The sequence below is a fragment of the Notamacropus eugenii genome, chromosome 5 (genome assembly GCF_028372415.1).
Source record: "Notamacropus eugenii isolate mMacEug1 chromosome 5, mMacEug1.pri_v2, whole genome shotgun sequence".
NCBI lineage: Eukaryota > Metazoa > Chordata > Mammalia > Diprotodontia > Macropodidae > Notamacropus > Notamacropus eugenii.
Genome location: NC_092876.1, coordinates 458,763,415 through 458,788,590, shown reverse-complemented (window position 1 = coordinate 458,788,590; position 25,176 = coordinate 458,763,415). Strand labels below are relative to the sequence as shown.

The window sequence follows — 25,176 nt, the reverse complement described above, 5'->3', positions numbered from 1 at the left end:
TCAGATACTTTTAATCTGACTATGAGCAAGTCACTTAAACTTCCCTCAGTTTCATTATCTATAAATGAAGAGGCTTGACTAGGCTACCTCTAAAGTCTTTTAGTATTTTGAAATTTCAGTTTAGCTATAGTAGATGCAATAATTATGCCCAAGGAAGAGGGGAAAAGTCTCTCAAAACCCCAATCACCTGCATAATGTTAGCGACACTATTCATTTAAAATACTACCCCTCGTACTTTCCTTTCCTGGACAATGCTTTTCCTAAAAGACAGTTTTACCATGTCCCTCCTCTACTCAATAAACATGAATAGCTCCCTATTACTGCTAGGTAATCTATCTGTCATTTAGAACACTTTACAACCTGGGTTCAGCTTACCTTTCCAGAATTATACATTAGTCCCTTCTGTAATACTCTGCAGTTTAGATCCAATCAAACTGTACTACATTTACAGCAATCCATCTCCAATCTCTATGCCTTTGTATGAGCTGACCCCAATATCCAGAATATATATTTTTTTCCTGACTCTCCCGCTCTTAGTATCTCTAGTTTCTTTCCATTCTCAGTTTAGGCACTATTTTCTACATCAGAGGTGTCAAAAACACTTCCCTGGAGTGCAAAACTCCCAAGTGTGGCCAGAACCAGATTAAAATGTAACTGGGAAATGCTTAACAAAGAAGATAAAAATATGATACAACACTGGTAATGTTAATTTGTGGTTTTCCAAGTCAATGGGAAGCCAGAAGGAATCAGTTTCTATTTGAATGTGATAATAGTTGTCCTAAGTGAATACTCTCCCGACCTCCCCACCTCTTAGTGCCCCATCTCTATCATCCCACATCTATTTTGTAGATACCTGTACATGGATCTTCCTCATAGACTATAAGCTCCTTGAGGGCAGGAACATTTCTACTTTTATCTTTAGCCTCAGCGCCAACCTGACAAATGTTTGTTGGATAATCTATCTGTAAAATAAGCTGGAGAAGGAAATGGCAAACCACTCCAATATCTTTGCCAAGAAAATTCCAAATAGGGTCAACAAAGAGTTGGACACCAGTAAAAAAAAGAAATGACTGAACAACATGGCAAATCGTAATAGCTAGAATTTATATGGTGACTTGAGATTTGCAGAGCACTCCAGGTATATTCTCATTTGCCTCTCACAACAACCTTTTGAAGTAGGTGTTATAATTATTTTACAAATGAGGAAAATAAAGCTGCAAGTGGGTCCTCCAGGGTCACACAGATATTAAGTGATTTAGGCAGGATTCAAAATCATGTCTTCCTGATTCCATTTTGGGCAATCCATCTATCAAGTTGCCTCAGCATTTATGTCTCTCCTATTCATCATTCAGTAGAGGGTCTGTTTACACAGTATGCTCTCAAGACCTGGAACGTATATGTGTTCTGCTCATACTGCCACAAAGAAAGGGAAGAAAAACCACTTAAAGCAAGTTAAATTTAAATTCGGAACCATTTGATTCACAATGATTCCATGTGCATCTGTTTGTCCACTGGAAATGTGTGAAAATGTCTTTGTTTCAGGGCACACAGTTCCTGGAAAGTTCCTTCATGGGAGAACAGCAGCAATGGGGACATTCCTACCTTAGTAACTGGGAGAGGTGATGCTTAGTTTGCACTTCTGACACTGACCGCTTCGTCTTCTCAAAGAAGGCATGTTGCACATCCGAGTCTGGGGAGATGGAGCCATGTTCACTGCTGCTACTACCACCAGCTTGTTCCCCTTGGACAGGCAGAGGAAGGGATGCACTCCTAGTGTAATCTAAATAGCAAAGAAACAGAGAGAAGCAAAGGCTTATCAATTGGATATGAACTCAGGGAAATAATTTAATTCTCACCAATTCGATGAGAATCTATTTAGTATCTACTACATATGAAGCATTGCGCCCAGTGTTAGGGACACAGACTAAAATGAAACATTTACCATCCTCAGGAAGTTTACATTCTACTTGTAGGCTACAACATGCAAAAAGATAAGCAAAATACAAAGTTATAGGAAGTAACATAGAGAGAGACAGAGACAGACAGAGAGACAGAGAGAGATAGACAGAGAGACAGACAGAGAGACAGAGAGAAACAGTGAGACAGAGAGACAGACAGACAGACAGAGACAGAGAGAGAGAGAGACGGAGAGAGAGAGGCAGAGAGAGAGACAGAGAAAGAGACAGAGAGACAGAGAGAGACAGAGAGACAGAGAGAGACAGAGAGAGAGACAGAGAGAGACAGAGAGAGAGACAGAGAGACAGAGAGAGAGAGAGGCTAGTAATTGGAGGGAAATCGAAACGGTCTCATGGATGATAATTAAACCTATGGAAGCTGATGAAGTTAATCATGTGATGAAGTTAATACAGTGAGAAGGTGGCCCACGACAAGAGCCCTTCCTGACTGTCCTCATTAAAATGTTCACCAGCTTCAACGTCCTTCCTAGAATGTGGCACTTAAACTCAATTAAATACTCCAGATGTAGTATGACCAAGGCAGAGTTTAAAGGGACATTTTCTCCTCTGAAGACTCTACGCCTCTATTAATTCAATCTAAGATAAGGTTAGCTGTTTTCACTGCCATATTGTACTGTTGACTCTTATTGAACTAATGATCCACTAAAAGCCCTCAGGTCTTTTGCACTATTATCTACCCAAGTTTTTCACATTGTTTACTTGTGCCATTGATTTTTTGAAACCAAGTATAAGACTTTCCATTTATACTCATTAAATGTCATCTAACTCAGAAAAAAAAAGAAAAGCTTTATATATGAGGAGGCACCTGAGACATATTCTGAAGGACATTAGGATTCTAAGCGGTAGAAGTGAGGAAGGCAGGCATTTCAGAAATGGGAACCCTCCAAGCAAAGGCAAAAGACAGAATTTCATTTATAGGAAACAGCTAAAAGTCCAGTTTGACTGGAACAACAAAGCAGGATGATAAGAAATAAGACGAGAAAGGTACAAAAAGGCTGCTTTTATTTATATTCACAAACACAAACAGAGCTGGGCCTGGGAGAATGCTGCTGATCAACCAATCAATATTTATCAAGTACCTACTATGTGCCAGGCAAAGTGTTAAATGCTGGAGAAACAAAAAGGACCAGACAACCCCCACCCTCAGGGAGCTTACAGTGGGAGAGACAGCTTACAAACAAATATTATACAAAGCAAGCTGTATGCCTGATAAATAGGAAATAATGAACAGAAAAAAGGCACTAACATTGAGAGTGAGAAAGGGTTCCTGTAAAAAAAATGAGACTTACAGGGAAGTCAGTAGACAGAACATTCCAGGCATGGGCAGTCAGAAAAAAATGCCTGGAGCCAAAATGAGCAAAAAAAAAAAAAAAAAAATAGCCTGTTATGCAAATTAGAAATAGTCCACTTGATTGCCTCCCTTATAGTAATCACCAAGAACAAATGCAAAGACTGTATGTGGATATTAGATGTTGACAAATAGTCAAAAATCTTAGTATTGTGACTTTTGACCTCATTCCTCCAGATGCAAAAGGCCCAATGATTACTAGTTGGAGGGAACCAACTGGACCATTTCAGAAGCTATTTAGAAATGTGTGCTCTCGAGGCATGTGGTGGGTGCACCTGCAAGAGGAGGCAGCATCCTATGGATGCACTCAGTTGATTCTTCAATCTAGGTCTGGCTCAGCAGACAGCCCGGAGGCTAGCTAGCCTCAAATAGAAAATGCTAAATCCTGCATGTGTACAAGAACCAAAGCTGCCCCTTTTAACCCAACTGGGCCTGGCTTTGGGGTCACAAATGAAAATGGAGCATGTTAATAAGGTAGGTTCAATCATCTTTGTGTTCCAATTCTGCCCAAGGATGAATGCACTTCTCTGTTATTAATGTCAAACATTCATTTGTTTAGATATTCAATAAACCCCAAACATACTACCCCCGGAACTCCAGCACTCTAGCTCTGACACAAAAATGGAAGCATTATGTGAAGCTCTGCATTTAGGGGATGTTGTGCAGCCCAGCTCCAGCTCTTTTCTTGGCATGTCTTTGATTCTGAATAATAGAGTGGAGCCTGTGGGTGGCCTAATAATTCACACGATTTCTTTTTTTTTAACATAGCATTTAACTGATATTCCAACTTGCCTTAATAGATAGGCACAACTCACCTGAAGGTTTGAAAGCAATTCGGTTTTTCTTGCCCTTGTTTACCTGCTTCAAGAACACGTCCTTGAGCAGGTCAGAGGCTGTGACTCGTCTGTTCGGGTCAGGTTCAAAACAGAGTAAAATGAAAGCTCTGGCTTCTGCTGAGAGCGATTCTGGGATCTCTGGGTGTATCTTGAACATGCCCACCTAGATTGGGGAGAGAAGCAAAATATCTGTTTTAATAAGATCTCTGATGAATTTAAGACAACTAAACGCTCTGCTTCCAACCTCATCAGGGTACCACAATGGACATCCCCATTCCCAATACGTGCTACCAAACTGAAAAGTATCCATCCCCCTTAGGTGCCTAGGACATAATAGGCACTTAACAAATATTTGTTGATTGATAGTCTCCCAGTTACATTTTGATCTGGTTCTGATGACATTCTGCAATGTTGCAGGTCACAGGCAACTCTCGAAAACCGTAAAGTTGCAGTAGGACCCCTCTGCATTAGCTGAGAAAGCTCCCTTCAGGGCCCTATGAACAACAATAAACTCTGTTAACTAACAGATTATTAAAATAGAGAGTGCTAGGAAACCAGTACGACACAACCTCCATTAAAAATCCTGCTGAAGTGTCTAGAATCCTTAATAATGATTCTAGAGAAGTTAGAAGTAATTCCTCTTAATGAAGTTTTAATAGGCGTAACCCTAGGTGCGTGCTCAGGGCTCAGAAAGAAGGGAATTTTTTCTCCTTGTTCTGTATTCTTCTCCAGAACAACAAATGTTTGAGAAATAAGAAAATTTTGACAACCTTCCCCTCTTGGGATTCTTGAACTGGTCTGGGTTTGCTCTTTTAGACTTGGCTCTTTCTTTGAGTCTACATAAGCCAATGTACTCTGGGTAGTTTCCTGGTTGTCCCCCAGTGGTTGGAAAGCTCTGCCTTTTCACCCTCAACTTCATCCCCAACCTTTCCCTGGCTTCCTTCAAGTCCTAAATAAAACCCCATCTTCTGCAAGAAGCTTTTTCTAACAGCGCCTTCCTTCTGTGAATTATTTCCTGTTTATGCTGTATAGAGTTTATTGTCACGTACTTCTTAGTTCCCCTTGGTCTATTAAAAGGTTAAGTTCATGACAAAAATTTAAATATAATAAACAAATTTATCAATAGTAATTATAAATAATTAATAAACAAAATAATTGTACAGTAATTTGCACGGATCACACTGACAAAGGATATTAGTCAGTCAGTCTGCAGTCAACAGTTTGTTTGCCTAATCATTTTCAAAGTTCTACCATACTGATGAGCAACCTGGCCACATGAGGAAAGGGGTAAGAGCTCTCTGTTTATCCATAGCATTCTCCAGACTTCACCATGATGCTTTCAGGGGCTCCTCCCACTGGTGAGTCCTTCCCAGAGCCCACACTGGAAGAACAGGCCTGGATCGGCCTTGCATCACTCTTTGCCACAGGAATTCTCTAACCCTTCCCATCCACTTTTCAGTTCCTTTTGATGTATTTTCTTCCCCTACTAGAACATCTTTCTTCTTGCCTGCATGCGTATCCCCATTCCTCAGCAGCTCGGCTAAGGAAGTGCTTAATAAATGCTCGCTGACATTTATTGGCAGCAGAGGTGCAGATTATTCACCTTAGATGACAACCTCAGAGCTTTAAGCTGCAGATTCAAGGGAGGTTAAACAAATGCCTCCAAATCTAACCACACACCGGCAAGAAAATGCAATTAAAATTAAGAGAGTTCTGCACTGACCTCAGGAGCCCAGATGCTTCTCCTTGCATTTGACGTTGTCCTGTTGTCTATTAGAGCCTGTTTCATGTAAAACATGTCAATAGGGCAGATGTTCTCTTATTTTGAATTCCTGGTGCTATGGTAACCCAGGGATGTTACTCCTAATGGCCACTCTTTGATTCCAACACTGCACTTAATGTCTACAGTCTCTACAAGCCTTGCATTAGGACCATTTGGCATCCACAGAATACTTTTCAAGCTCACAGGACCACAAGATTTCTGAGCTGGAAGGAACCTGGACAACACTTTGGTCCAAGCCAGGCTCCAAAACCAATCCCCACTATAACATATCCCACAAATGGTCCCGGAGCCTTTGCTTAAAGACCTTCAGTGAGGGGGAAAGTACTACCTCTCAAGGCAGCTCATTCTTTCCAGATAGTTTGAAATGTTAGGAAATGTTTCCACATGTCAAATCTAAATTGTCCTCTTTGCAATTTCTACCCTGTTCCTGCCAGTTCTGCTCCTTGGGACCAAATCCAACCTCTCTTCTACCTTTCTCTCTCTCACACACCCTCCCCCTGAAGTCTTCTTTCTCCACATTCTTCCCACATCTCAGTCTTGTTTTCTCAGAGATTAGCAGAAAATATTATAGTGAGTGGTCTAGCCATTCTGGAAAGCAATTAGAAAGTATGCCCAAAAAGCTATTAAGCTCTATATACCCTCTGACTCAGTAATATCACTCTATATCCCCAAAGAGATCAAAGAAAGAGAAAAAAACCTATATATACAAAGATATTTGTAGTAGCTCTTTGAGTGGTGGCAAAGAATTTGGAACTCAGGTGGTATTCATCAGCTGGTGAGTGACTGAACAAACTGTGGTATGAGAATGTGATAGGATACTATTGTGGTATAAGAACTGATGGAAGAGGTCACCAAGAGAGCAAGGTGATGAGAAGCAGAACAGCTGAGTTCTCCTCCAAACAGATCTAAAAAATGCACCAGATCAAATCCAGAAAAAGTTACAGGGCGTCCTTTGTCTGGTGCAGACAGAAGTCAGTGGGTGCTTGGGATGAGGATGAGACAGGAGCGTCCAAGGCAGAGCACTCCAGTGCAGGGAGGAGCTGGACACCAGGGCAAGAAAAATACTGCTGTGCTGGGAGAAATTCTGGAGAGGATTTCAGAGAGGAAATGTATGAAATGATGCCAAATGAAGTGAACCGAACCAGGAGAATATTTACAATAATTATTATGATAATATATAATAATATATTATATATTATACTACAATATATATTATGTATGTAATAATCATAAGAGAATGATACAAATATGGCAAAGGCAAACAACTCTGAAAGAATTAGGAACTCCCCTCAGTGTCATGACCAACGCCAGTTCCAGAAGACTAACCATGAAATCTTACTTCCCTCCTGACAGAAAGATGAAGGATTCAGAATGTAAAACGAGATAAAAAAAAAAATCTGGCCAAGGTCAATGTGGAAATTCGTTTTGATTGACTACGTGTTTGTAAAAGGTTTTCTTCTGTTCTCACTGCAGGGCAAGGTGGAGAGGGGAGTCTGAGAAGGTGGATTTTGGCTGATTGAAACGTTTTCTTTAAATGATGAAAGGGATGGTTTCAGAAAACCCTGGGACGACTTGTATGAGCTGATGCAGAGGAAAGTAAGCAGAACTAGTAGGAGAAATTGTACAAAAACAACGCTATTGTAAAGACAAACAACTTTTAAAGACTTGGGAATATTGATCAATGCAATGACCGGAGGATTCATGATGAAACATGCTGCTCATTCTAGACAGAGCCAGGGGATAGTCTCAAACCACTGATCAAGACTTTTTTTGGACACGCCATTGGGGAAACTTGTTTTGCTCTACTATACATGTTGTAACATGAGTTTTATTTTTCTTGCCTTTTCAATGGCGGTAGAGGAGAAGCGAAGCAGGGAGGAGAGAAGACAGCTTTTCATTGGTTAAAAAATTAATTTTAAAGAAAGGCTCACAGTTCGATGTGGAATTCAACACTTTCCTGAAAACTGTACTGAGATAGGAGAGAGCTGCTGAGCACAACACGTCATGGGGCCAGTACTTTCTGCATGGGTCCGAGACTTGTTGGCCTGAGTAAAACAGTTCAGGAGCTACAGAGCCAGGGCCCAGAGAGCAGAAGGTTTAGAACTCTGTTAAGCAGGAGTGTTCCTATCTGGCAGGTTTTTCTATGTATCTAGTTTCCAGTGACTGCTGACATACAGACCAAGCCACAGGAGCTGGTGAAGTTGTAGGGGGTGAGAAGACAGCTAAGTGGGGACTGAGCGTTGTTAGCTCAAGGCAATGAAGAAGGAGCTTTTGCAATCACGTTATATAACTAACCTGTGGCCTCATTAACCACAATTTGGTTTGTAGAGATCCAAGTAAGTTGGCTTTTCATGAGTGGTGGAAATGGGGCCAACTGTCTTAACAGATCACAAGGGGCTAACACACCTTCAGCGACTTTTCCAAGTCTTAAAAAGACACAAAATTTGTGTGTGTGTGTGTGTGTGTGTGTAAGTTCAGTGGAAGGAAGTTATCTTTTTTCTCATTAACTTCAAGTTCTGACTCTGTGGAATAGGGAGAGAAATGAAGGTCTGACCTCAGAGGAATGGCTCACATTTACCCAGCAGTAAAGATTCTGCCTCCTCACCAGTAAACCACAACACATGTTGGTCTGCAAAGTGCTTTGTCTACTTGTGAAGGTGCTTTGCCCTTCCAGGCAACATCTGGTGAGCACACTTTTTTGAAGGTCTTTGAAAAAAGAAAGCCCAGTTACCAAAAAGGTCACCCAAGGTCACAGCTACAAAAACCAAAACAGGAAACCCCTCCTCAAGATACAAAGTACAGCTAGTCTCTGGAACATACAATTGGTCCTTAAGCAAATCAAACCAGTCTTACTTTAAACATAGCTGCTTGAGGTTCCCCGAGCTCATGAAATGGAGGTTTGCCTGTTGCCATTTCAATGATGGTACAGCCCAGGGACCAGATGTCAGCAGGGGCACCATATCCTCGAGGACCTTTATCAATGATCTCAGGTGCCATATATTGTAGAGTGCCTGGTTTAAGGGGAAAAAACAGTGAGGGAAGTCACACTTCTTTTCCATCACATTAATTCATTGAGTGGTCTTGACATAAAACAGGTATATTCCAATTTCACTCCCCAAATAATGCCGGTTGTGATGCCATCCCTGGGGCTTCAGAGCATATGTGATTCTATCTCTTCTTTGGTAGAAGGTCCCAACTGGGAATTCCTGCAATGCTGGTGCTTGTAAAAGTCAAGTACTCAGAACTACAGAGAGGAATCGAGAACAAAGACCAAGTCTAAAGTCCAGAAAAGCAAAACTATAGGAATATGGAAGTATAATAATAAGCCATACTGAGACCAGTTAGGAAGTATGCTAGAAAAAAAAGATGCTCAGGGTTCCTGGAAAAATTTTGTAATTGAAAGACAAATATTAAGGAGGAAGGTAGCACTGGAAAGAGGGGGAAGGGAGTCAGCCATAGTCTGGAACCTGTAGCTTTTATTCAAATTGAGACCACTTCTCAATCCCTTTAAAAATAAAGGCGGACTTGCAAAAAGGCATGGGAACACATTTCAAATGCTGTATTCTATCCTATGATGCAACCAACAAAACTTCTATTTTATTTCTCTGATTTTTTTGAAATCTAGTGGCTAGATGAGTATCTGGAAGACCTGGGTTCAAGTCCTGCCTCAGACACTCTACTTGTGTGACCATGGACAAAGTTATTTAACCCCTTATTTCTCCAAAGTTTGGAAAGGGAATTTTCACACTAGGATCTTAAAGGTCCAGACCACCTCTGCACCCATCTCCACCAAAAAAAAAAATTAGATCAGTGAGAACTCATAAAAAGTGAGCTTCCATATGCCCCCAATTTATCTTGTAATATACCTAATTTGTACGTAGAGGTTTGCATGTCTCCCTCTTTAGTCTGTGAGCTTCTTGAGGACAAGGACTATTTTTTTTTGCCTTTCTCCACATCCACAGCACTTAATCCAGTGTCTGACCCACAGGGGACACTTAATAAATGCTAGGAAAAAAATGCTGAGAGAGCATAGCAAGGAACTGTTTAATCAGTTGAAGTGTTGAGCAAGACATAGTCTCACAAGGTTCCCTGCATTATTAAGAAATCCATGAAACCTCAGGAAAGGGAACATAACTGTGACATAATATCCTCTGCAAGCTTAACAAAAGCCCCGGTAACAACGTGTGAAAAGGTTTGGCCTGGAACAAAATGCTCCCTCCAACTAATCCAAAATTAATTGATTAAAGACAGATTATACAGGGTTATGCAATAAATGTTAAAGTTCAGTTAAGCCAAACAGGAGGAACAAACTGACCATGTTTTGTTAAAAAACATCCCACCTTGGGGCACTTTCTTTTGCAATAATAACTATGGATGTGGATATTAATGTTCACGCCAGAAAGGTAGTTTAGACAGGCAGACAGAGGCAATCTGAAGGGATTTTAAGCAGAGCACCTGAGGGGAGGTGACGGCAAAGGGAAACAACAAAATGGAAGGAAGGAAGGAAGGAAGGAAGGAAGGAAGGAAGGAAGGAAGGAAGGAAGGAAGGAAGGAAGGAAGGAAGGAAGGAAGGAAGGAAGGAAGGAAGGAAGGAAGGAGGGAAGGAAGGAAGGAGGGAAGGAGGGAAGGAAGGAAGGAAGGAAGGAAAGAAGGAAGGAAGGAAGGAAGGAAGGAAGGAAGGAGGGAAGGAGGGAGGGAGGGAAGGAGGGAGGGAGGGAGGGAGGGAGGGAAGGAGGGAAGGAGGGAAGGAGGGAGGGAGGGAGGGAGGGAGGGAGGGAGGGAGGGAGGGAAGGAGGGAAGGAGGGAGGGAGGGAGGGAGGGTGGGAGGGAGGATTGGCTCTCCAAGGATCAAGCAGTATAACTAGAGAGGAGGTAAGACAACACTTCAAATGGAAGGGCAAACTCATAGAATGTTTGCATAGAAGTGAAAATGACAACTACTTTGCACCACAGGAGGCAGAGGAAGTAGGCAGCTGGGCGGCACAGTAGACAGAGCACTGGGTCCAGAGTCAGGAAGACTCGTCTTCCTGAGTTCAAATCCAGCCTCGGACACTTACTAGCTGTGTGACCCTGGGCAAGTCATTTAACCCTGTTTGCCTCAGTTTCCTCATCTGTCAAATGAGCTGGAGAAGGAAATGGCAAACCACTCCAGGATCTTTGCCAAGAAAACCCCAATGGGGTCACAGAGAGTCAGAGAGAACTGAAAAAACTAAACCACAAAAAAAGGGGGAATCTGGGGAGGGGAGGGAGGTGGGGAGAGAGGTGGGGAGAGGGGAGGCACCAAGTAACACACCTTAGCTATAGGACAATCTTGCATTCCTATTTTTTTCACAGGAAAATGGTTCACTCAGAGAAGTCAAAAAGTATTCATGAGGGTGGAAGGAAACACAGCTACCTGTCTATTTCTAATAAATAGGAAAAAGTGTCAATAGCAGGTTTAAATCTTTTCAGATATGCCTGGGATAAGCTGCGGGAGTTCTGGGTTAGCTTGCCTTCATCTAATGCAACAGTGCTGCCCTGCTGCCACACTGGAGAAGAGGCCATCCATCGAGCTTGCTCTGCTCTCTCTCCCTTCCAAAGCTTCACAGTCAAGGTCCGTGTGAGCTCCTTGAATCACATGCCTCTTCTTTTTAAAATGTTTCATTGATTTTTTTTACATAACTCTCGCTGCTCAGTGACTATTCCACCTACCAGGCCCAACAGAACCTCCTGGTAACATACAAGTTTGATTGTTGAGTTGTTTTAGTTACGTCCAACTCTTCGAGGCCCCATCAGAGGCACCATCAAGAAAAGTAAACCAACACATTGGCCGTATCTAAAAACATGCGCCTCATTTTCCACCTGTTCCCAACCATCTGTTTGGCAATAAACAGGAGATCTGGTTCACCATCCGTCATCCTTTGCCATCTACACTGGTCGCTGCATTGAGAGTCTGGGGGCTTTCACTGTTGTTCACTAAATTATGTTTCCCTTGTGTGGCTAAGGTATGGAAAAGGTATCGATTTGGTCGTTGCTGGGCTTTTATAACTTTTCACATAGCTGTTATGTAACTGGATTGAACAATAAATATTTAAGTTATGCACAGCAGAGTCAGAGGATCTGAGTTCAAATCCTGCCTCCACCGCTTACTTCCTCTGTTGCCTTCAGCAAGTTAACTCACATCCCAGTGCCTCAGTTCTGTCATTTGTCAAATGAGGAATTGAGATGATTTGTAAGGTTCCTTAAGGTTCTAGATCTGTGATCAAGTATTTGCCATCAGTCCCCACATTTCCCAAGTGCCTGTATCTCACATTATAGGGGAAAGTCAATGAGGAGATTGCAATCTAATAGATGTCCCAGGAAAGTGCATGAAAAAGGATGAATCAGGATGAGTTGTGCTATCTGTCTTCCAGCAGAGAGGAAATGGACTCCTGCTCTGCGTGTTTTTGTACACGGCCAATTGGAGGACTATCTGTATTGTTACAAGATTTGGCTTTTCTTTTTTTTCAGTGTGCAAAGTGGAAGTGAAAGAAAAGATTTCTTTTTTAAATAAAATTTAATTTAAAAAAAAACTTGGAAAGGTCATAATAACAAAGAAAACACAGTGAGATGATTATATCCATGGACCTTCCTGTTATAAAATTCTATGATCCTAAATACAAACCAGTTCAAATGATGTGAGCTCCATAACTGTGTTATTAGGCCAGGGGATGCCTCTAAAGCAGTCACATCACAGAAAGGTTCTATCACATGTTATATTGTCTGAACGCTGAATGAAAGCTTGTGAAGATCAGCTAATGTGGCACAGTGGATGAGAGCTGGATTTCAAGTCAGAAAGTCCTCAGTTCAAATATAGAATCATATACTTACTAAATGTGTGAGTCTAACTTCTCTGTGCCTCAGTTTCCCTATCTGTAAAATAGAGATAATAGTACCTACCTGGGAGGACAAAATGACATATTTACAAATCCCAAAGCCCCAGTCATTCATTATGCTAGTACTTATTTTTTATTATTTATAAATAACATTTCTAATAATACTTATTATTATTATCACTATAATTATTTAGAAAACAAGAAAGAAAAGTATTTCCTGTGCTTGGATGATGATGGCTGCTTTTCCACCTCCCCTTTTCTGGGCTTTATCAGCACAGAAGAAAATGCCTCTTCGGGCTCAGGTCTGTAAATAGGCTAGCGAGTGTTCCATCAGCCAATTGGGATTTCTTTGAAGAATTCTTCTGTTGCACAAAGAGTGAGCGAAAATTATCAGTGCGTAATAACAGCTAAAATGTATGGATCGTTTGCTTTGGATTACGTATCCTTTGGATAAAGGACTTGTCTCTGATGTGAAAGCTCAGTCACTGTACTGTAACAGCTATCTCAGGGAAACAAACTCTCTGTAATAGGATGGTGATGGTGATAAAAGCTAACATTTCTGTATAGTGCCTACTATGTGCTGAGCAAATTTATTATTTCATGTAATCTTCACAACCAAACTGGCAGTAAGTGCTATTGTGATTCCCATTTTACAGACAAGGAAACTGAGGCAAACAGAGGACTTGCCCATGGTCACATTTTGCTATTAAGTGTCCAAGGCCAAGTTTTGACTCATGTCTTCCCAACTCCAGACTGGGCATTCTATCTACTGCACCACTTAGCTGCCCCCAATATCCCAAATGATCTTTCCCATAATGACAGAAAAACAAAATGGATATATTATGGTGTAATGAACCTCTCAAAGAGGATTGGAGAAGACAGATTCTATCTCCCTTGAGAGACAAGCAATGGCCTGAACCCATGTAGCCTTCTGAGTTAGTTTTTGCTTATTTCTTAGACCAAGGACATACTTCATGATTTGGGGACCTGGAGAAACCTGAGAGAAAGAGACTAAGATATTAGCAAGCTACCTCTTTTGAATGAGAATTCAGGTCTAGCCCAGCACCTCTGGAGTCATGAGGTCTTCTACTCCAAAGCCAATGACAAGACATCCTGTCACCACTCTGTCCCAATCTGCAGTTGCTCAGCTAGAAACTGACTTCATTACTGATCAGAGAAATCCAAATTAATACAACCTTGAGATATCATTTTACATTATCAGACTGACTAAAAGGATTGAAGGGGAAGGGGACAAATATTGGAGAGGATGTGGAAAAATTGGGACATTAATTCACTGTTGGTGGAATTGTGAACTGATCCAATCATTTTGGAAAGCAATCTGGATTTGTGCCCAAAGAGTTATTGAACTGCCTATACCCTTTGACCCAGCAACATCACCATGTTCTAAAACATGTACAGCAATTCTCTGTGGTAGCAAAGAACTGGAAATTGCAGAGATGCCCTTCAATGGGGAAATGGCTGAACAAGTTGCAGGATTGATTATGATGGAATACTTTTATGTTATAAGAAATGATGAGCATGATGATCTTAGAAAAACATGGATAGACTTACACTAAATAATAAAAGAGGAAAATGAGCAAAACCAAGAGAACACTGTATACAGTAACAGCAATGCTGTTTTAAGAACAACTCTGAGTAAGTCATCAACTACTACAGATATCCAAATCAACTGGAAAGGACATATTAAAGAAGACTTTATCTGCACCCAGAGAAAGAACTGATAACTAGAAGTATGTATAGAATAATTTTACATATATGCACAAATTTGTGTCTAATAATAGTAGGGTGGAGAGGGGGAGGGAAGAAAAATGGGGGAAAGTATATTTAAGGGATAACTATTCTATATTTAAAAGAAATAGCAAATTGTACGTTATAGATCTGTAGTTTCGTGTGCAATCACCTTTTTTATCGTGTTGTTATGCGATGCTTGCTTTATTACATAAATTAAAAATAAACATTTTTTTTAAAAACCGACTTCTCAAAGTTCCATGTTTTGAACTAGAACCAAGCAGGGAATGCTCTGCATAACTTGCCAGGAAGGAAAATTTGAGCATGCTTTAAGGACAGGGTTCCCATTAAGGAGTTCCCCTATTATAATAGTCTAAACTAGGAAATAGCAGTGAACGGGGAACTAGTGTTGGCTTTATCACTAACTGGATGTAGACTGAGAGAAAGATTATTATTGGTCTAGGCCTTTAGATAGAGCATGGGACTTGGAACTAAAAACACTTGAATGCCTCAGATACTTACTAGCTGTGCGATTTTGGGCAAGTCATTTAAATGCTCTGTGCCTCAGTTTCCTTGTGTGTAAAATGAAGATAACACTGGAGAGGGTATTTCTGAAGATCAAATGTGATAGCACACGTTAAGCACTTTGCAAAGCTCAAGGTGTTATATAAATGCTAGCAATTATATATTTATTATTTTTCAACTTTTTAAATTATTTCTATTTTTTAATTTTTATTATTTCTATAATACTATTACTAAACGAGGAATTTGGACCAGCCACCCTTTAAGATCACTTCTGACCCCAACATTCTATAAGGTTTTGCTCCATATACCTCCTGTGTGTTTAGCAAAAGAAATGTTGATATGCTTTTAACTTTTTAGACAATTATTTTATGACCAGGAAAAATCTTTAGTTACAGACAGCATCGTTTTCAAAGGACCTGGATTCTTTAAATGTTATTGTTACGTTATTCTATATTGTTATTATATTTGTTGTAATTATGGCATCATTACAAAGCACTTCATATTTTTTTAAAAGCCTTAGATGTTTCATTAATTTTCCTTCATAGGGTAGAGGTCACCCTGGGTTTAAAACACTGCCAACTGAATACAACCTCCGACAGTTTGAACCAAGCTGGAAAGGCTTCAGGTTCAAGTCTGGCAGGGGATAGAATGTCTGCTGCCCAAAGACTGGCCTCACTCAGTTTGGACAGGCTTAGTACCAGAAGGATGCCCACCGGGGATGAAGCTTTTCAGCCACAGTCACTCACAGACAATCTCTGAAGACACAAGAGGGTCTGTGCTCTGCTTTGGAGCATCCACAACTGAGGGCATCATGAACGTCTAAAGTTCTAGAAAGTCTTCTCATTGTCTTGACTTGAGGTTATCTACTGAACCACTTGCTCTCAGTGCTTATCGTCTTCACTGCATGGAAGAGGAAATCCACTCTCTCAAAATACTCAGAATAGAACACATCTCACGAGGAGCTGACTCCTGGGGGTGCGGGGGGGAACGATCGTTACAAAACACCAGGGACTAGGAAAAATGATGGTAACATTAATCAGGCTTATTTTATGAGATTTTTTTTAGTTACAGAACAATAAAGCAGCTAATGATCTGGGGAACTGCTATGACTGAGTTAGCCACAAATTTGAATGATTTGTGGGGACTTGTTTTTTAATAACAGAATCTGAGGGCTCAGTGGGACTCTCAAGAGCCAGCAAGCTCTACTTGCTATACCTGGACAAGACTTTCTAATCATGATAATAACAACATAGCTAGCACTGGATAGCACTTATTATGTGCCAGGCACTGAGCTAAGTGCTTTAGAAATATTACCTCAAACTCAGATTCTTATAAAAAGGAATGCTAAAAATTGTCTTTATCTATAATTGGGTAAAAAAACCAAAATACTATTAAAAATAGTATCTCATTTGAGCCTCACAGCCTCCCTGGGAGGCAGACATCATTATCATGCTCATTTGTAAAATGTCAAATTTGTAAATTTGTAAAAAAAAAAAAAAAATTGAGGAAACTGAGGCAAACAGAAGTTAATTGACTTGCCTAGGATCACACAGTTATTGAGTGTCTGACACTGGATTTTAATTCAAGTCTTCTTTACCCCAGGCCTAGGATTCTATCCACTGCATCACCTGCTGTCTAATTATACCTAATCTGCATCACCCTTATCAAGGCATTATACAGTCTTTGCCTGACGGTGTCCCACCCATGGGAATCCACCCAGCTGGTTCTTCTCACTTCTGGAGAGCTCCAATGAGTAACTCTTAGAGAAGTTATTTGTTTGGTCGATGGACTATAATTTTGTTCATATAAAGAACTCCTGGATAGGAAACTCTCTCTTTATCAGTGTCTATGTACACATGTTCTGCAACTTACATTCTCAGAGAATTAAGTACTAGTGGTACTATTTAAGGGACCTGTTCAGGGTCACACAATCAGTATATGTCAATCAGAATTTGAACCCAAGACTGAGGTCAGTTCATGATGCCTGTGTAAGAAGTTTATAGAGGAAGACACTGGACCTGTGATTTCATTCATATAGGGAACACACAGGACCTTCTCTGAAGCGTCTAATCTTAGAGTTATCTAGACTCAAGTTAAGTCAACAAGCCTTTGTAAAGTCCCAGTGTACTTTCTGGGTATGTACATATTGGCAACAAGATTGATACACACGCATTACCAGAGCTAGCTCAGTGTTTGGGAGGCTCTGAAGAAAGGTTTGGGAGAGTATTAGACTGACTACCAAATTGAAGCTCAACAGAGCTGTTGTGCTGACCTCATTATTGTATGCCTGTGACACATGGACAGTCTACCAGCGCCATGCCAGGAAACTGAATCGCTTCCATTTGAACTGTTTTAGGAAGATTCTGAGGATCACCTGGAAGGATAAGGTGCCAGACACTGAGGTCCTTGCTTGAACTAAACTGCCAAGCATTCAAACTATGCTTCAGAGAGCACAACTCTGATGGGATGGCCACGACGTTCAAATGCAAAATGTACGCTTTCCAAAAAGACTATTTTATAGAGGACTGGCATGGGGCAGGCAATCACATGGTGGTCAGAAGAAGTGATACAAGGACACTCTCAAGGTGGATTTGATTGTGCAACATGGGAGACACTGGCACAGGACCGCTTAGCATGGCATGTCCACATCAGAAAGGGTGCAATGCTCTACGAGCAAAGCAGAATTGGGACAGCACAAAGGAAACATAGGATGCACAAATTTGGAGTATCCACCCCAAATGTTCTCGCGGACTGACTATCTGTACTCAATCTGTGGTAGAGCATTCTGAGCTCATACAGTTGGACACCTTGAAACTTGAGTTTATCATGATGTCATTTCAGTCCTCTTTGAGAACGAAAAGCAAAGACAGTCCCTGGCTGTAAGGAGCTTACAATCTAATGGGGAGAGACAAAATTCCAACAACTGTGCAAATAAGATGTGCAAAACGAACTGGAGGTCATCTCAGAAGGAAGGCACTAATATTAAGGAAGACCACAGAAGGCTTCCTTCAGAAGGTAGAATTTTAGCTGAGAACTGAAGGAAGCTGGAGCAATGAGAGGTAAAGCAACTTAGTAAGGTCACACAGCGAAGACGTGTAAGAGGCAGGATCTGAACTCACATCTTCCTAGATCCAAGGCCAATTGTTTAATCACTACACCAACGAGAAGCTTATGGGGACCACTATTTGCTTCACAGCATACATAATGCTGAAAGACTGAGAACACCCTCACAAGACCTCAGTGTCAACAAAACAAAGGCTCAAGTGGCTGAAAAGGATGAAAATCAGGCAATTTGCATGCAGCCAATGACCATGTGACAGACTTGAGTTACAAGGCAAAGAGAGAACAGGGCTTGCTTTATAAAACGAACCATCCACTTGCAACATCACTCCACCTACTCTTTTTCCAGAAGGCCTACCTACTTTCCATGCACAAAGAAGTTTCCAAACAGCGACGTCTGCTCATGTGACCTTCACATCCTTATCACAGATGAAACCAAGGTACTGGAATCTTCTAGAGAAACCTGATTTGAGTCTACTCACCTGTGAAGGTCTCTGTGCATGGATTCACTCCTGCAAGTCTTTTGGAGGTCCCAAAGTCAGAAATCTTCACCACTCCACTATAAGTATTTACTAGAACATTATCACCCTGAAAATAAGGAAGAAACAGACATTCGTAAGCCATCTCAGACCCACATGCCTCTTTCACAAGTTTCTGGGAAGATGGGAAATAAAATGGTGGGGACAGTTACTACAGTGGCAGAAGATGGGTGATGTATTGTTGGTGTGTGGATGACTATGAGTGTGTGTGGGTGTATTACATGCTCACAACCAGTATTCTTGTCAGTTCCTATTATTAGAGGATGAGGATAAAACTTTAATAACCCTAGGGAGGGGAGAGAAAAGCCAAAGTACCTTTATATCCCTATGAACTATCTGGTTTTCATGGAGATATTTAAGGCCCTCCAGTATCTGTTTGGTATAAAATTTTATTGTAGGCTCCTTCATTGGGCCCCACTTGGATCTCAGAAGGGCAGAAAGGCTTCCTGGAAGAGATGAAGTGCAGAAAACATTCAATTTGTGTGCTAAACACATTTAATATCCCCCTCCCTATCAGCAGCCAACTGGGGAAGTGAAGAAAGCATACTTTTTATCCAGATTAATTTCCCCTAGGCTGTTTTTATTTATCATTGGTAGCAATTCTGTAAGAGCAATTAATGAGCTGTGCACAGTGCCTAATAAAAATGTATTTGCCAAAAGCTAGCCCTAGATTAGCATGGATTCATTCATTTATTCATTCAATTAAAGAAATGTATTAAATGTTTATTCTCTGCTAGGTGCTGAGGAAGTTTAAATAAGACCAAGATGTTTATGTCAATTTGGCCACTGTCAAAAGGGAACTATTAGAACCAAGAAATATAGCAAATATTTAGAGCTGGAAGCCAAATATAGCCTGTATATAGAAGTCATGGGATATGAAGGGCATAGTTCAAAGATCTAGAGATGGAAGACAGAGGCCCTAGTGCAAGCTCTTCCTTTACAGAGGAGGTGCTACAGGCCAGTGATACCGACTTGCCTGAAGTCATAAAAGTACGAAGTGTCAGGGTCAGGATTTGAATTCAGGTCCTCTTCCTAATTCTGTACTTTTCCCCTCTACTAAACACTTTTCTTCTTCCCTTTCATTTTTTTCTTTCCTTTTTGTCATTCTTCAAGATCAGAAAAGTCAATGTTTTTCACATACAGAATTTTTCAGTCGTGTGGTATGATGCTCATTTGAATCTTAGCTCATCCCTTACTGCCTATGTGACAGGGCGAATTGCCTCCCCTCTTTGGGCCTCCCTTTCCTCATCTGTAAAATGGCAGGGTTGGACTAGTCAGTCAATGAACATTTATTAAAAACCTACTATGCGCTCAGCACTGTGATAAGTGCTGAAGATCCAAAGAAAGGAGCTCCGTCTAATGAGGAACTCATTAGCTGTAGTTCGGCAATTTCAGTCGTGGCTGACTCTTCGTGACCCCATTTGGCAAAGATACTGGAAGGATTTGCCATTTCCTTTTCCAGCTCATTTTATAGATGAGGAAACTGAGGCAAACAGGGCTGACTTGTCCAGGGTGACACCGCTAGCATGTGTCTGAGGTGGGATTGTCTTCCTGACTCCAGGTCCAGCACTCTATCCACTGTACCACGTACCTGCCCCCAAGGAACTTCCTAGATGATGTCTAAGATCCCTCCCAGCTCAGGATCTATGATTCTAAATATAGCTCATGATCACCATAGTCTGTAATGCTAATGACAGTAATAGCTGAGGTTTGTGCAGCATTTCAGGTTTATAAAGCGTACATCAATCCCATAATGTGGACAGTACAAAGGTTATCTTTACAGATAGTGAAGGCTCAGAGGTTAAATGACTTCCCCATTGGGATGTGGTTATTATTGCTAAAGGTAATTAATATTATTATGTGTGTGTGTGTGTGTATCAGCTAGGTTACACGGTAGAGTAAGTACCAGACCCAGAGTCAGGAAGACTCATTTTTGAGAGTTCAAATCCAGTCCCAGACTTTAGTATAACCTGGGCAAGTCCTTAACTTTGTTTGCCTCAATTTCCTCATCTGTAAAATGAGCTGGAGAAGGAAATGGCAAACCACTCCCTATATTTGCCAAGAAAATTCCAAACGGGGTCACCAAGAGTCAGACAGGACTGAAATGCTGAAACAACCAGGTTTGTTGTGATAAACAAATGAGATAATGGGAAGCACTTGGGACTTGGGACATAGGAAGCACTACATGAAGGTTAGCTATGAGCCACTATTCTGACACGTGGCTCCTTAAGGTGTGCAAAGCACTTTATTTTATCTGACTTGGTCTTCACAACAACCCTGGGAGGAAGGAGCTACTGTTATTCCCATTTTACAGGGGAGGCAGCTGTAGCAGTAAGCACCCTGGCACATACAGGAGGGCCTGCGGCACAGTTCTTAGATCTCCTTTCCTAAAAGGAAAGCAACTTCTGACTGGTCAACAATCACTTTAATGAAACACATATACGAACATGGAAATGCAGGCAGGACCAACAGACAGGGCTTCCAACTGCCTGACCTTAGACAATACATACAGCATTACCAGAGAGAGAAGCACCAGCATCAGGGGTTTCAGAGCTGGGGGGCTTCTCAACACACCTGCCTAGAGTCTCAACTGGCACACGAACCTGCTTCCAAAAACTAAGTCTCAAAACAAAACCTCACCTCAGAATATACTGCCAGAGGGCATTGTGGCCCTCTTGACCCAGAGCCTCGTTACCAATCGCCAAAAGGTGTGGGCCTTTATAGGAAACAAACCTCCTCTACTTAAGCCTCCCTCCGCAGGGATTTGTGCTTAACATTTGTGCTTCCTACCACATAAGATGACTGTGAGGAAATGTGTTCTATAAACTACAGTAATGCGAATTATAATTATTAAACCCACACACCAAGCATCAACCGAAACCTGAAAAATTCAGACATCTGACGGCCTGTGAAAGGTTTGTATTCTGTCAGCCAAAGAGCCAGATATTCAAGTGATGTTTTTAAAATGTATTCATCTATGCGTCTACCACTAAAATAGTTCTAGCTCCTGGTCCACCCAACTGGACAGAACTATCCTTCAACCTTAGGTTATTTTTTTAACCCTTTCAGAAAATATTCCTCCCAATGATCCCATGATCTACAAAAAAGCCGTACTACCGGTCTGCATAAACCTTGCATCTGAAGGAAAAATCATGAAGCAGAGAGGAGACACACATGTTTTATTCCACCTTTCAGAGCATTGGAACAGTAGTGCAAAGTCACAAACCTCCAGGCACCTGCTCCATAAAGATTTTAATGTAGCCATCTTCTGAAACAGAGCCGAGATACTGGACAATGTTGCGATGTTTCAGATACTTGTGCAAGGCTATCTCTTCGTGTAAAGGCTGAGAGTACCTAGGATGGTGACAATAACAGTGTTAATGGCATTTATACAGCACTTTAAGGTTCACAAAGCACTTTACAAATCCTTTTTCATTTTATCTTCACAGTCTAGGAGATAGGTGCTGTTTTCTTCCCCATTTTACAGATAAGGAAACTGAGGAAGGCAGAGGTTAAGTGACTTGCTCAGGGCCACACAGTGTATGAAGAAGGTTTGAACTTAGGTCTTCTGAATCCCGGTCAAATACTCAATCCACCAAAAACCCACTAGCCAATAGAAAAATCATTGACTCTTGAGAGCTGAAAGTTACTTTTTCTTACTTTGTTGAGACATTTCAGTCGTATCTGACTCTCCATAACCCATCTGAGGTTTCTTGGCAAAGATTTTGGAGTAGTTTATCATTTCCTTCTCCAGTTCATTTTATAAATGAGGAAACTGAGGCAAACAGGGTTAAGTGACTTGCCCAGGGTCACATGGCTAGTAAGTGTTTGAGGCCAGATTTGAACTCAGGAAGATGAGACTTCCTGAATGCAAACCAAGTGCTCCATCCACTGCAACATTTAGCTATCCCTGGAGGGACCTTGGAAATCATCTAATCTCTTCATCTCTAAAGCAGGAAAATTTGTACTTTTAGTGACTGGTAAATTCACTATGCTATTTCAAACCATCCCATTCTGTTATTGGACAGCTCTAATTATCTGAAATTTCATGACTACCTATCAAGGTAAAAATCAGCCTCTTGGAGATTTTTGCCTAATAATCTTAATTATGCCCTCTAGAATAATAATGAACGAAAACAAGCTGTCCATAGGACTTTCCTTTCTTATGATCTAAAGCTAGCTTTCATTCAACATCCCCAGCCTCACTGATAAGGGCTTGAGAGGTAGAGGGACGATAGAGGAACCCCTGCATGGGCCACCTGGAAAAGAATTGGTGGACTCAGGAATTCTCAAGGTCAGGGTAAAGATTTATTACATTTTTCAGCAAGCAAGAATTCTTAGGGAACCTGCGATTTGAATGGGGTACAGGTAAAGTTTATATAGTATATTCTATAGTAAGATTTGTGTCAAGTGTGGTCACTGATTTGGGGCAGGATTAGGGACTAATTAGGAAGGTAAGGAGTGGTTAGTTCTTAAAGGGACATGCACTTTTAGTCTCTACTGCACAGGTATTTTATCCAGAGTTCACTGGGAAAGAGCCCAAGGGGAGGATACATGGAGCTGTGGTTTTAGGCTTGAAATATCACTGAGTCAACTAATGATCAGGACAGACTAAGTAATACCAGGCTGTTCTCATCAATGTCTTGTTAGACAAGAGAAATGTAAGGGAGTATCTGTATGTCTAAGTCTAGAATACATATGATTGGTCATTGAGGAGTAATGTTGTTATGACCCAGTACACAGACCATTCAGCCAGTGTACAACTGGGTCAAATTAATAAATTCTGTAGGTGCAGCTGGCTGCTGCATCAGGAAGGGAGATAACAGTTGTTGCTGGGGCAGGCTGTGTCCTTGAGCTGGGGAGAAACTGCCTGGGACAGTGTTTTGAGGCTAGAGGGAAATGTGATTGATTTTAGAAGTGGGCCCCAGCTCTCCATCATCACCAGCATCTTTTTTCCTCTGAATTAAATGACCTCAGTTTCATCAATTGCTCCTCATGACACAGGTAGGGAATTGCTTGGATAGAGTGCTGGGCCTGAGACCTGAATTCAAATTTGACCTCAGACACATACCACCTATATAACTTTGGGCAAGTAATTTAGCCTCTGTTTACCTTGGTTTTCTCATCTGTAAAATGGGATTAAAATTAACACTTACCTCCCAGGATACTTGTGAGAATTAAAACAAGATATTTGTAAAGCACTTAGAGCCTGTACAGGTTAGCTGCTATATAAATACCAGTAATTATGATGATGAGGATGCATGGTTTACAAATGCCTCACCATCCTGATTGTCAATGACATGACATTCTTACAAAATCATGCCCATAACTTATATATTTGAACTGTGGTTCAATTTGCACAGAAAAGGGGATTGTCATGTGCCATGATCATGCTTCTGTTAACACCTACCTCCACACATGAAAGGGAGCATGTCATGGTGGTTGAAGAGCTCATCTCAGAGTAAAAAAGACCTAGGTTCAAGTCCTCCTCTTACACCTAGAGGCTTTTGGACTGCAGCAGGTCATTTAACTCCTTAGTGCCCTAGACAACTCTTCAAGACCATGAAGATATAATGCAGCTGCTGACCTGATCTGGGCGGTAGATCTGGTCAAAAATACACACACACACACACAGCTTTGGGACTTACATACTTCTTCAACAACGATTAATTTGAAAAGATAATCAGGAAAACCACTGATAGGAAACTAACCTCAAACAATAGGCATAAGTTAGGAGAAGAGAGGGAAAATATGATTATTATATTTTTATACTATTTATTTCTATGATATTCTAATGTATCTTAACACAATATTTGGCACATACTAAGTACTTAATCAATGCTTTTTCTTTCATTCATTCATAGTACTGAATTATATATGTATGCATGTATTCTACGTATGTAAATGTATATATTGCATATATGCATATATACATGCTCACATAATATTTCAGATATAAAAAGAGATTCATCTGAAAAATTGTATGGAGTTCCATTCTATTTCAGGGCATACTCCTTGTGAAATAATCTCATGCTTCTGAATTCACACTATTCCAAATTATAATTACATAAAATATAGCTGTTGACTCCAGTCCAATGGAAACATACAGTGCAAATTTGAATTGTATAGCCACTTCACAGGATTAATTATTTGCACTGATTGGGACTTGGCCTTAATAGAATCACTTTTTAAACAGGATAATTTGCCTTCTTTTTTGACCATCCCTATGATTTCATTAGTTATAAGGGGCTCCAAGGGAGGAAATCCCCTCTACTAATGCAGATCAATACCTCTGCAGCTAATGAATTCTCTCAGAGAGTTGACTGGAATGCTAAAGAACTGAGAGATTTGCACAAGCTCCCATTCTATCAACCTATCCACCATAGGACTCAAACCCAGGTCTTTGAGGCCAGTGTTCTATCCACTATGCCAGATTACTTCCAAATTTCTTAACTGTGAAATTTTACAAATCAAATGTCACTAAGATACCTTCCATCATTCCAATC

At 40.9% G+C, this 25,176-nt stretch overlaps 1 protein-coding gene across 3 annotated transcripts in view; it reads right to left on the bottom strand.

Annotated features, from left to right (window-relative positions):
* MAP3K15 (mitogen-activated protein kinase kinase kinase 15) overlaps window positions 1–25,176 on the bottom strand; it is a 145,702-nt gene that overhangs the window by 17,694 nt on the left and 102,832 nt on the right. For all 3 annotated transcript variants that reach the window (XM_072615338.1, XM_072615339.1, XM_072615341.1), the window contains 6 exons: window positions 21,897–22,024; window positions 18,986–19,116; window positions 18,614–18,719; window positions 8,797–8,954; window positions 4,140–4,323; window positions 1,603–1,780 (listed from right to left, as the gene is read on the bottom strand). In XM_072615338.1, the coding sequence (XP_072471439.1) occupies window positions 1,603–1,780; window positions 4,140–4,323; window positions 8,797–8,954; window positions 18,614–18,719; window positions 18,986–19,116; window positions 21,897–22,024 (885 nt within the window). The remainder of the gene's footprint in view (window positions 1–1,602; window positions 1,781–4,139; window positions 4,324–8,796; window positions 8,955–18,613; window positions 18,720–18,985; window positions 19,117–21,896; window positions 22,025–25,176) is intronic.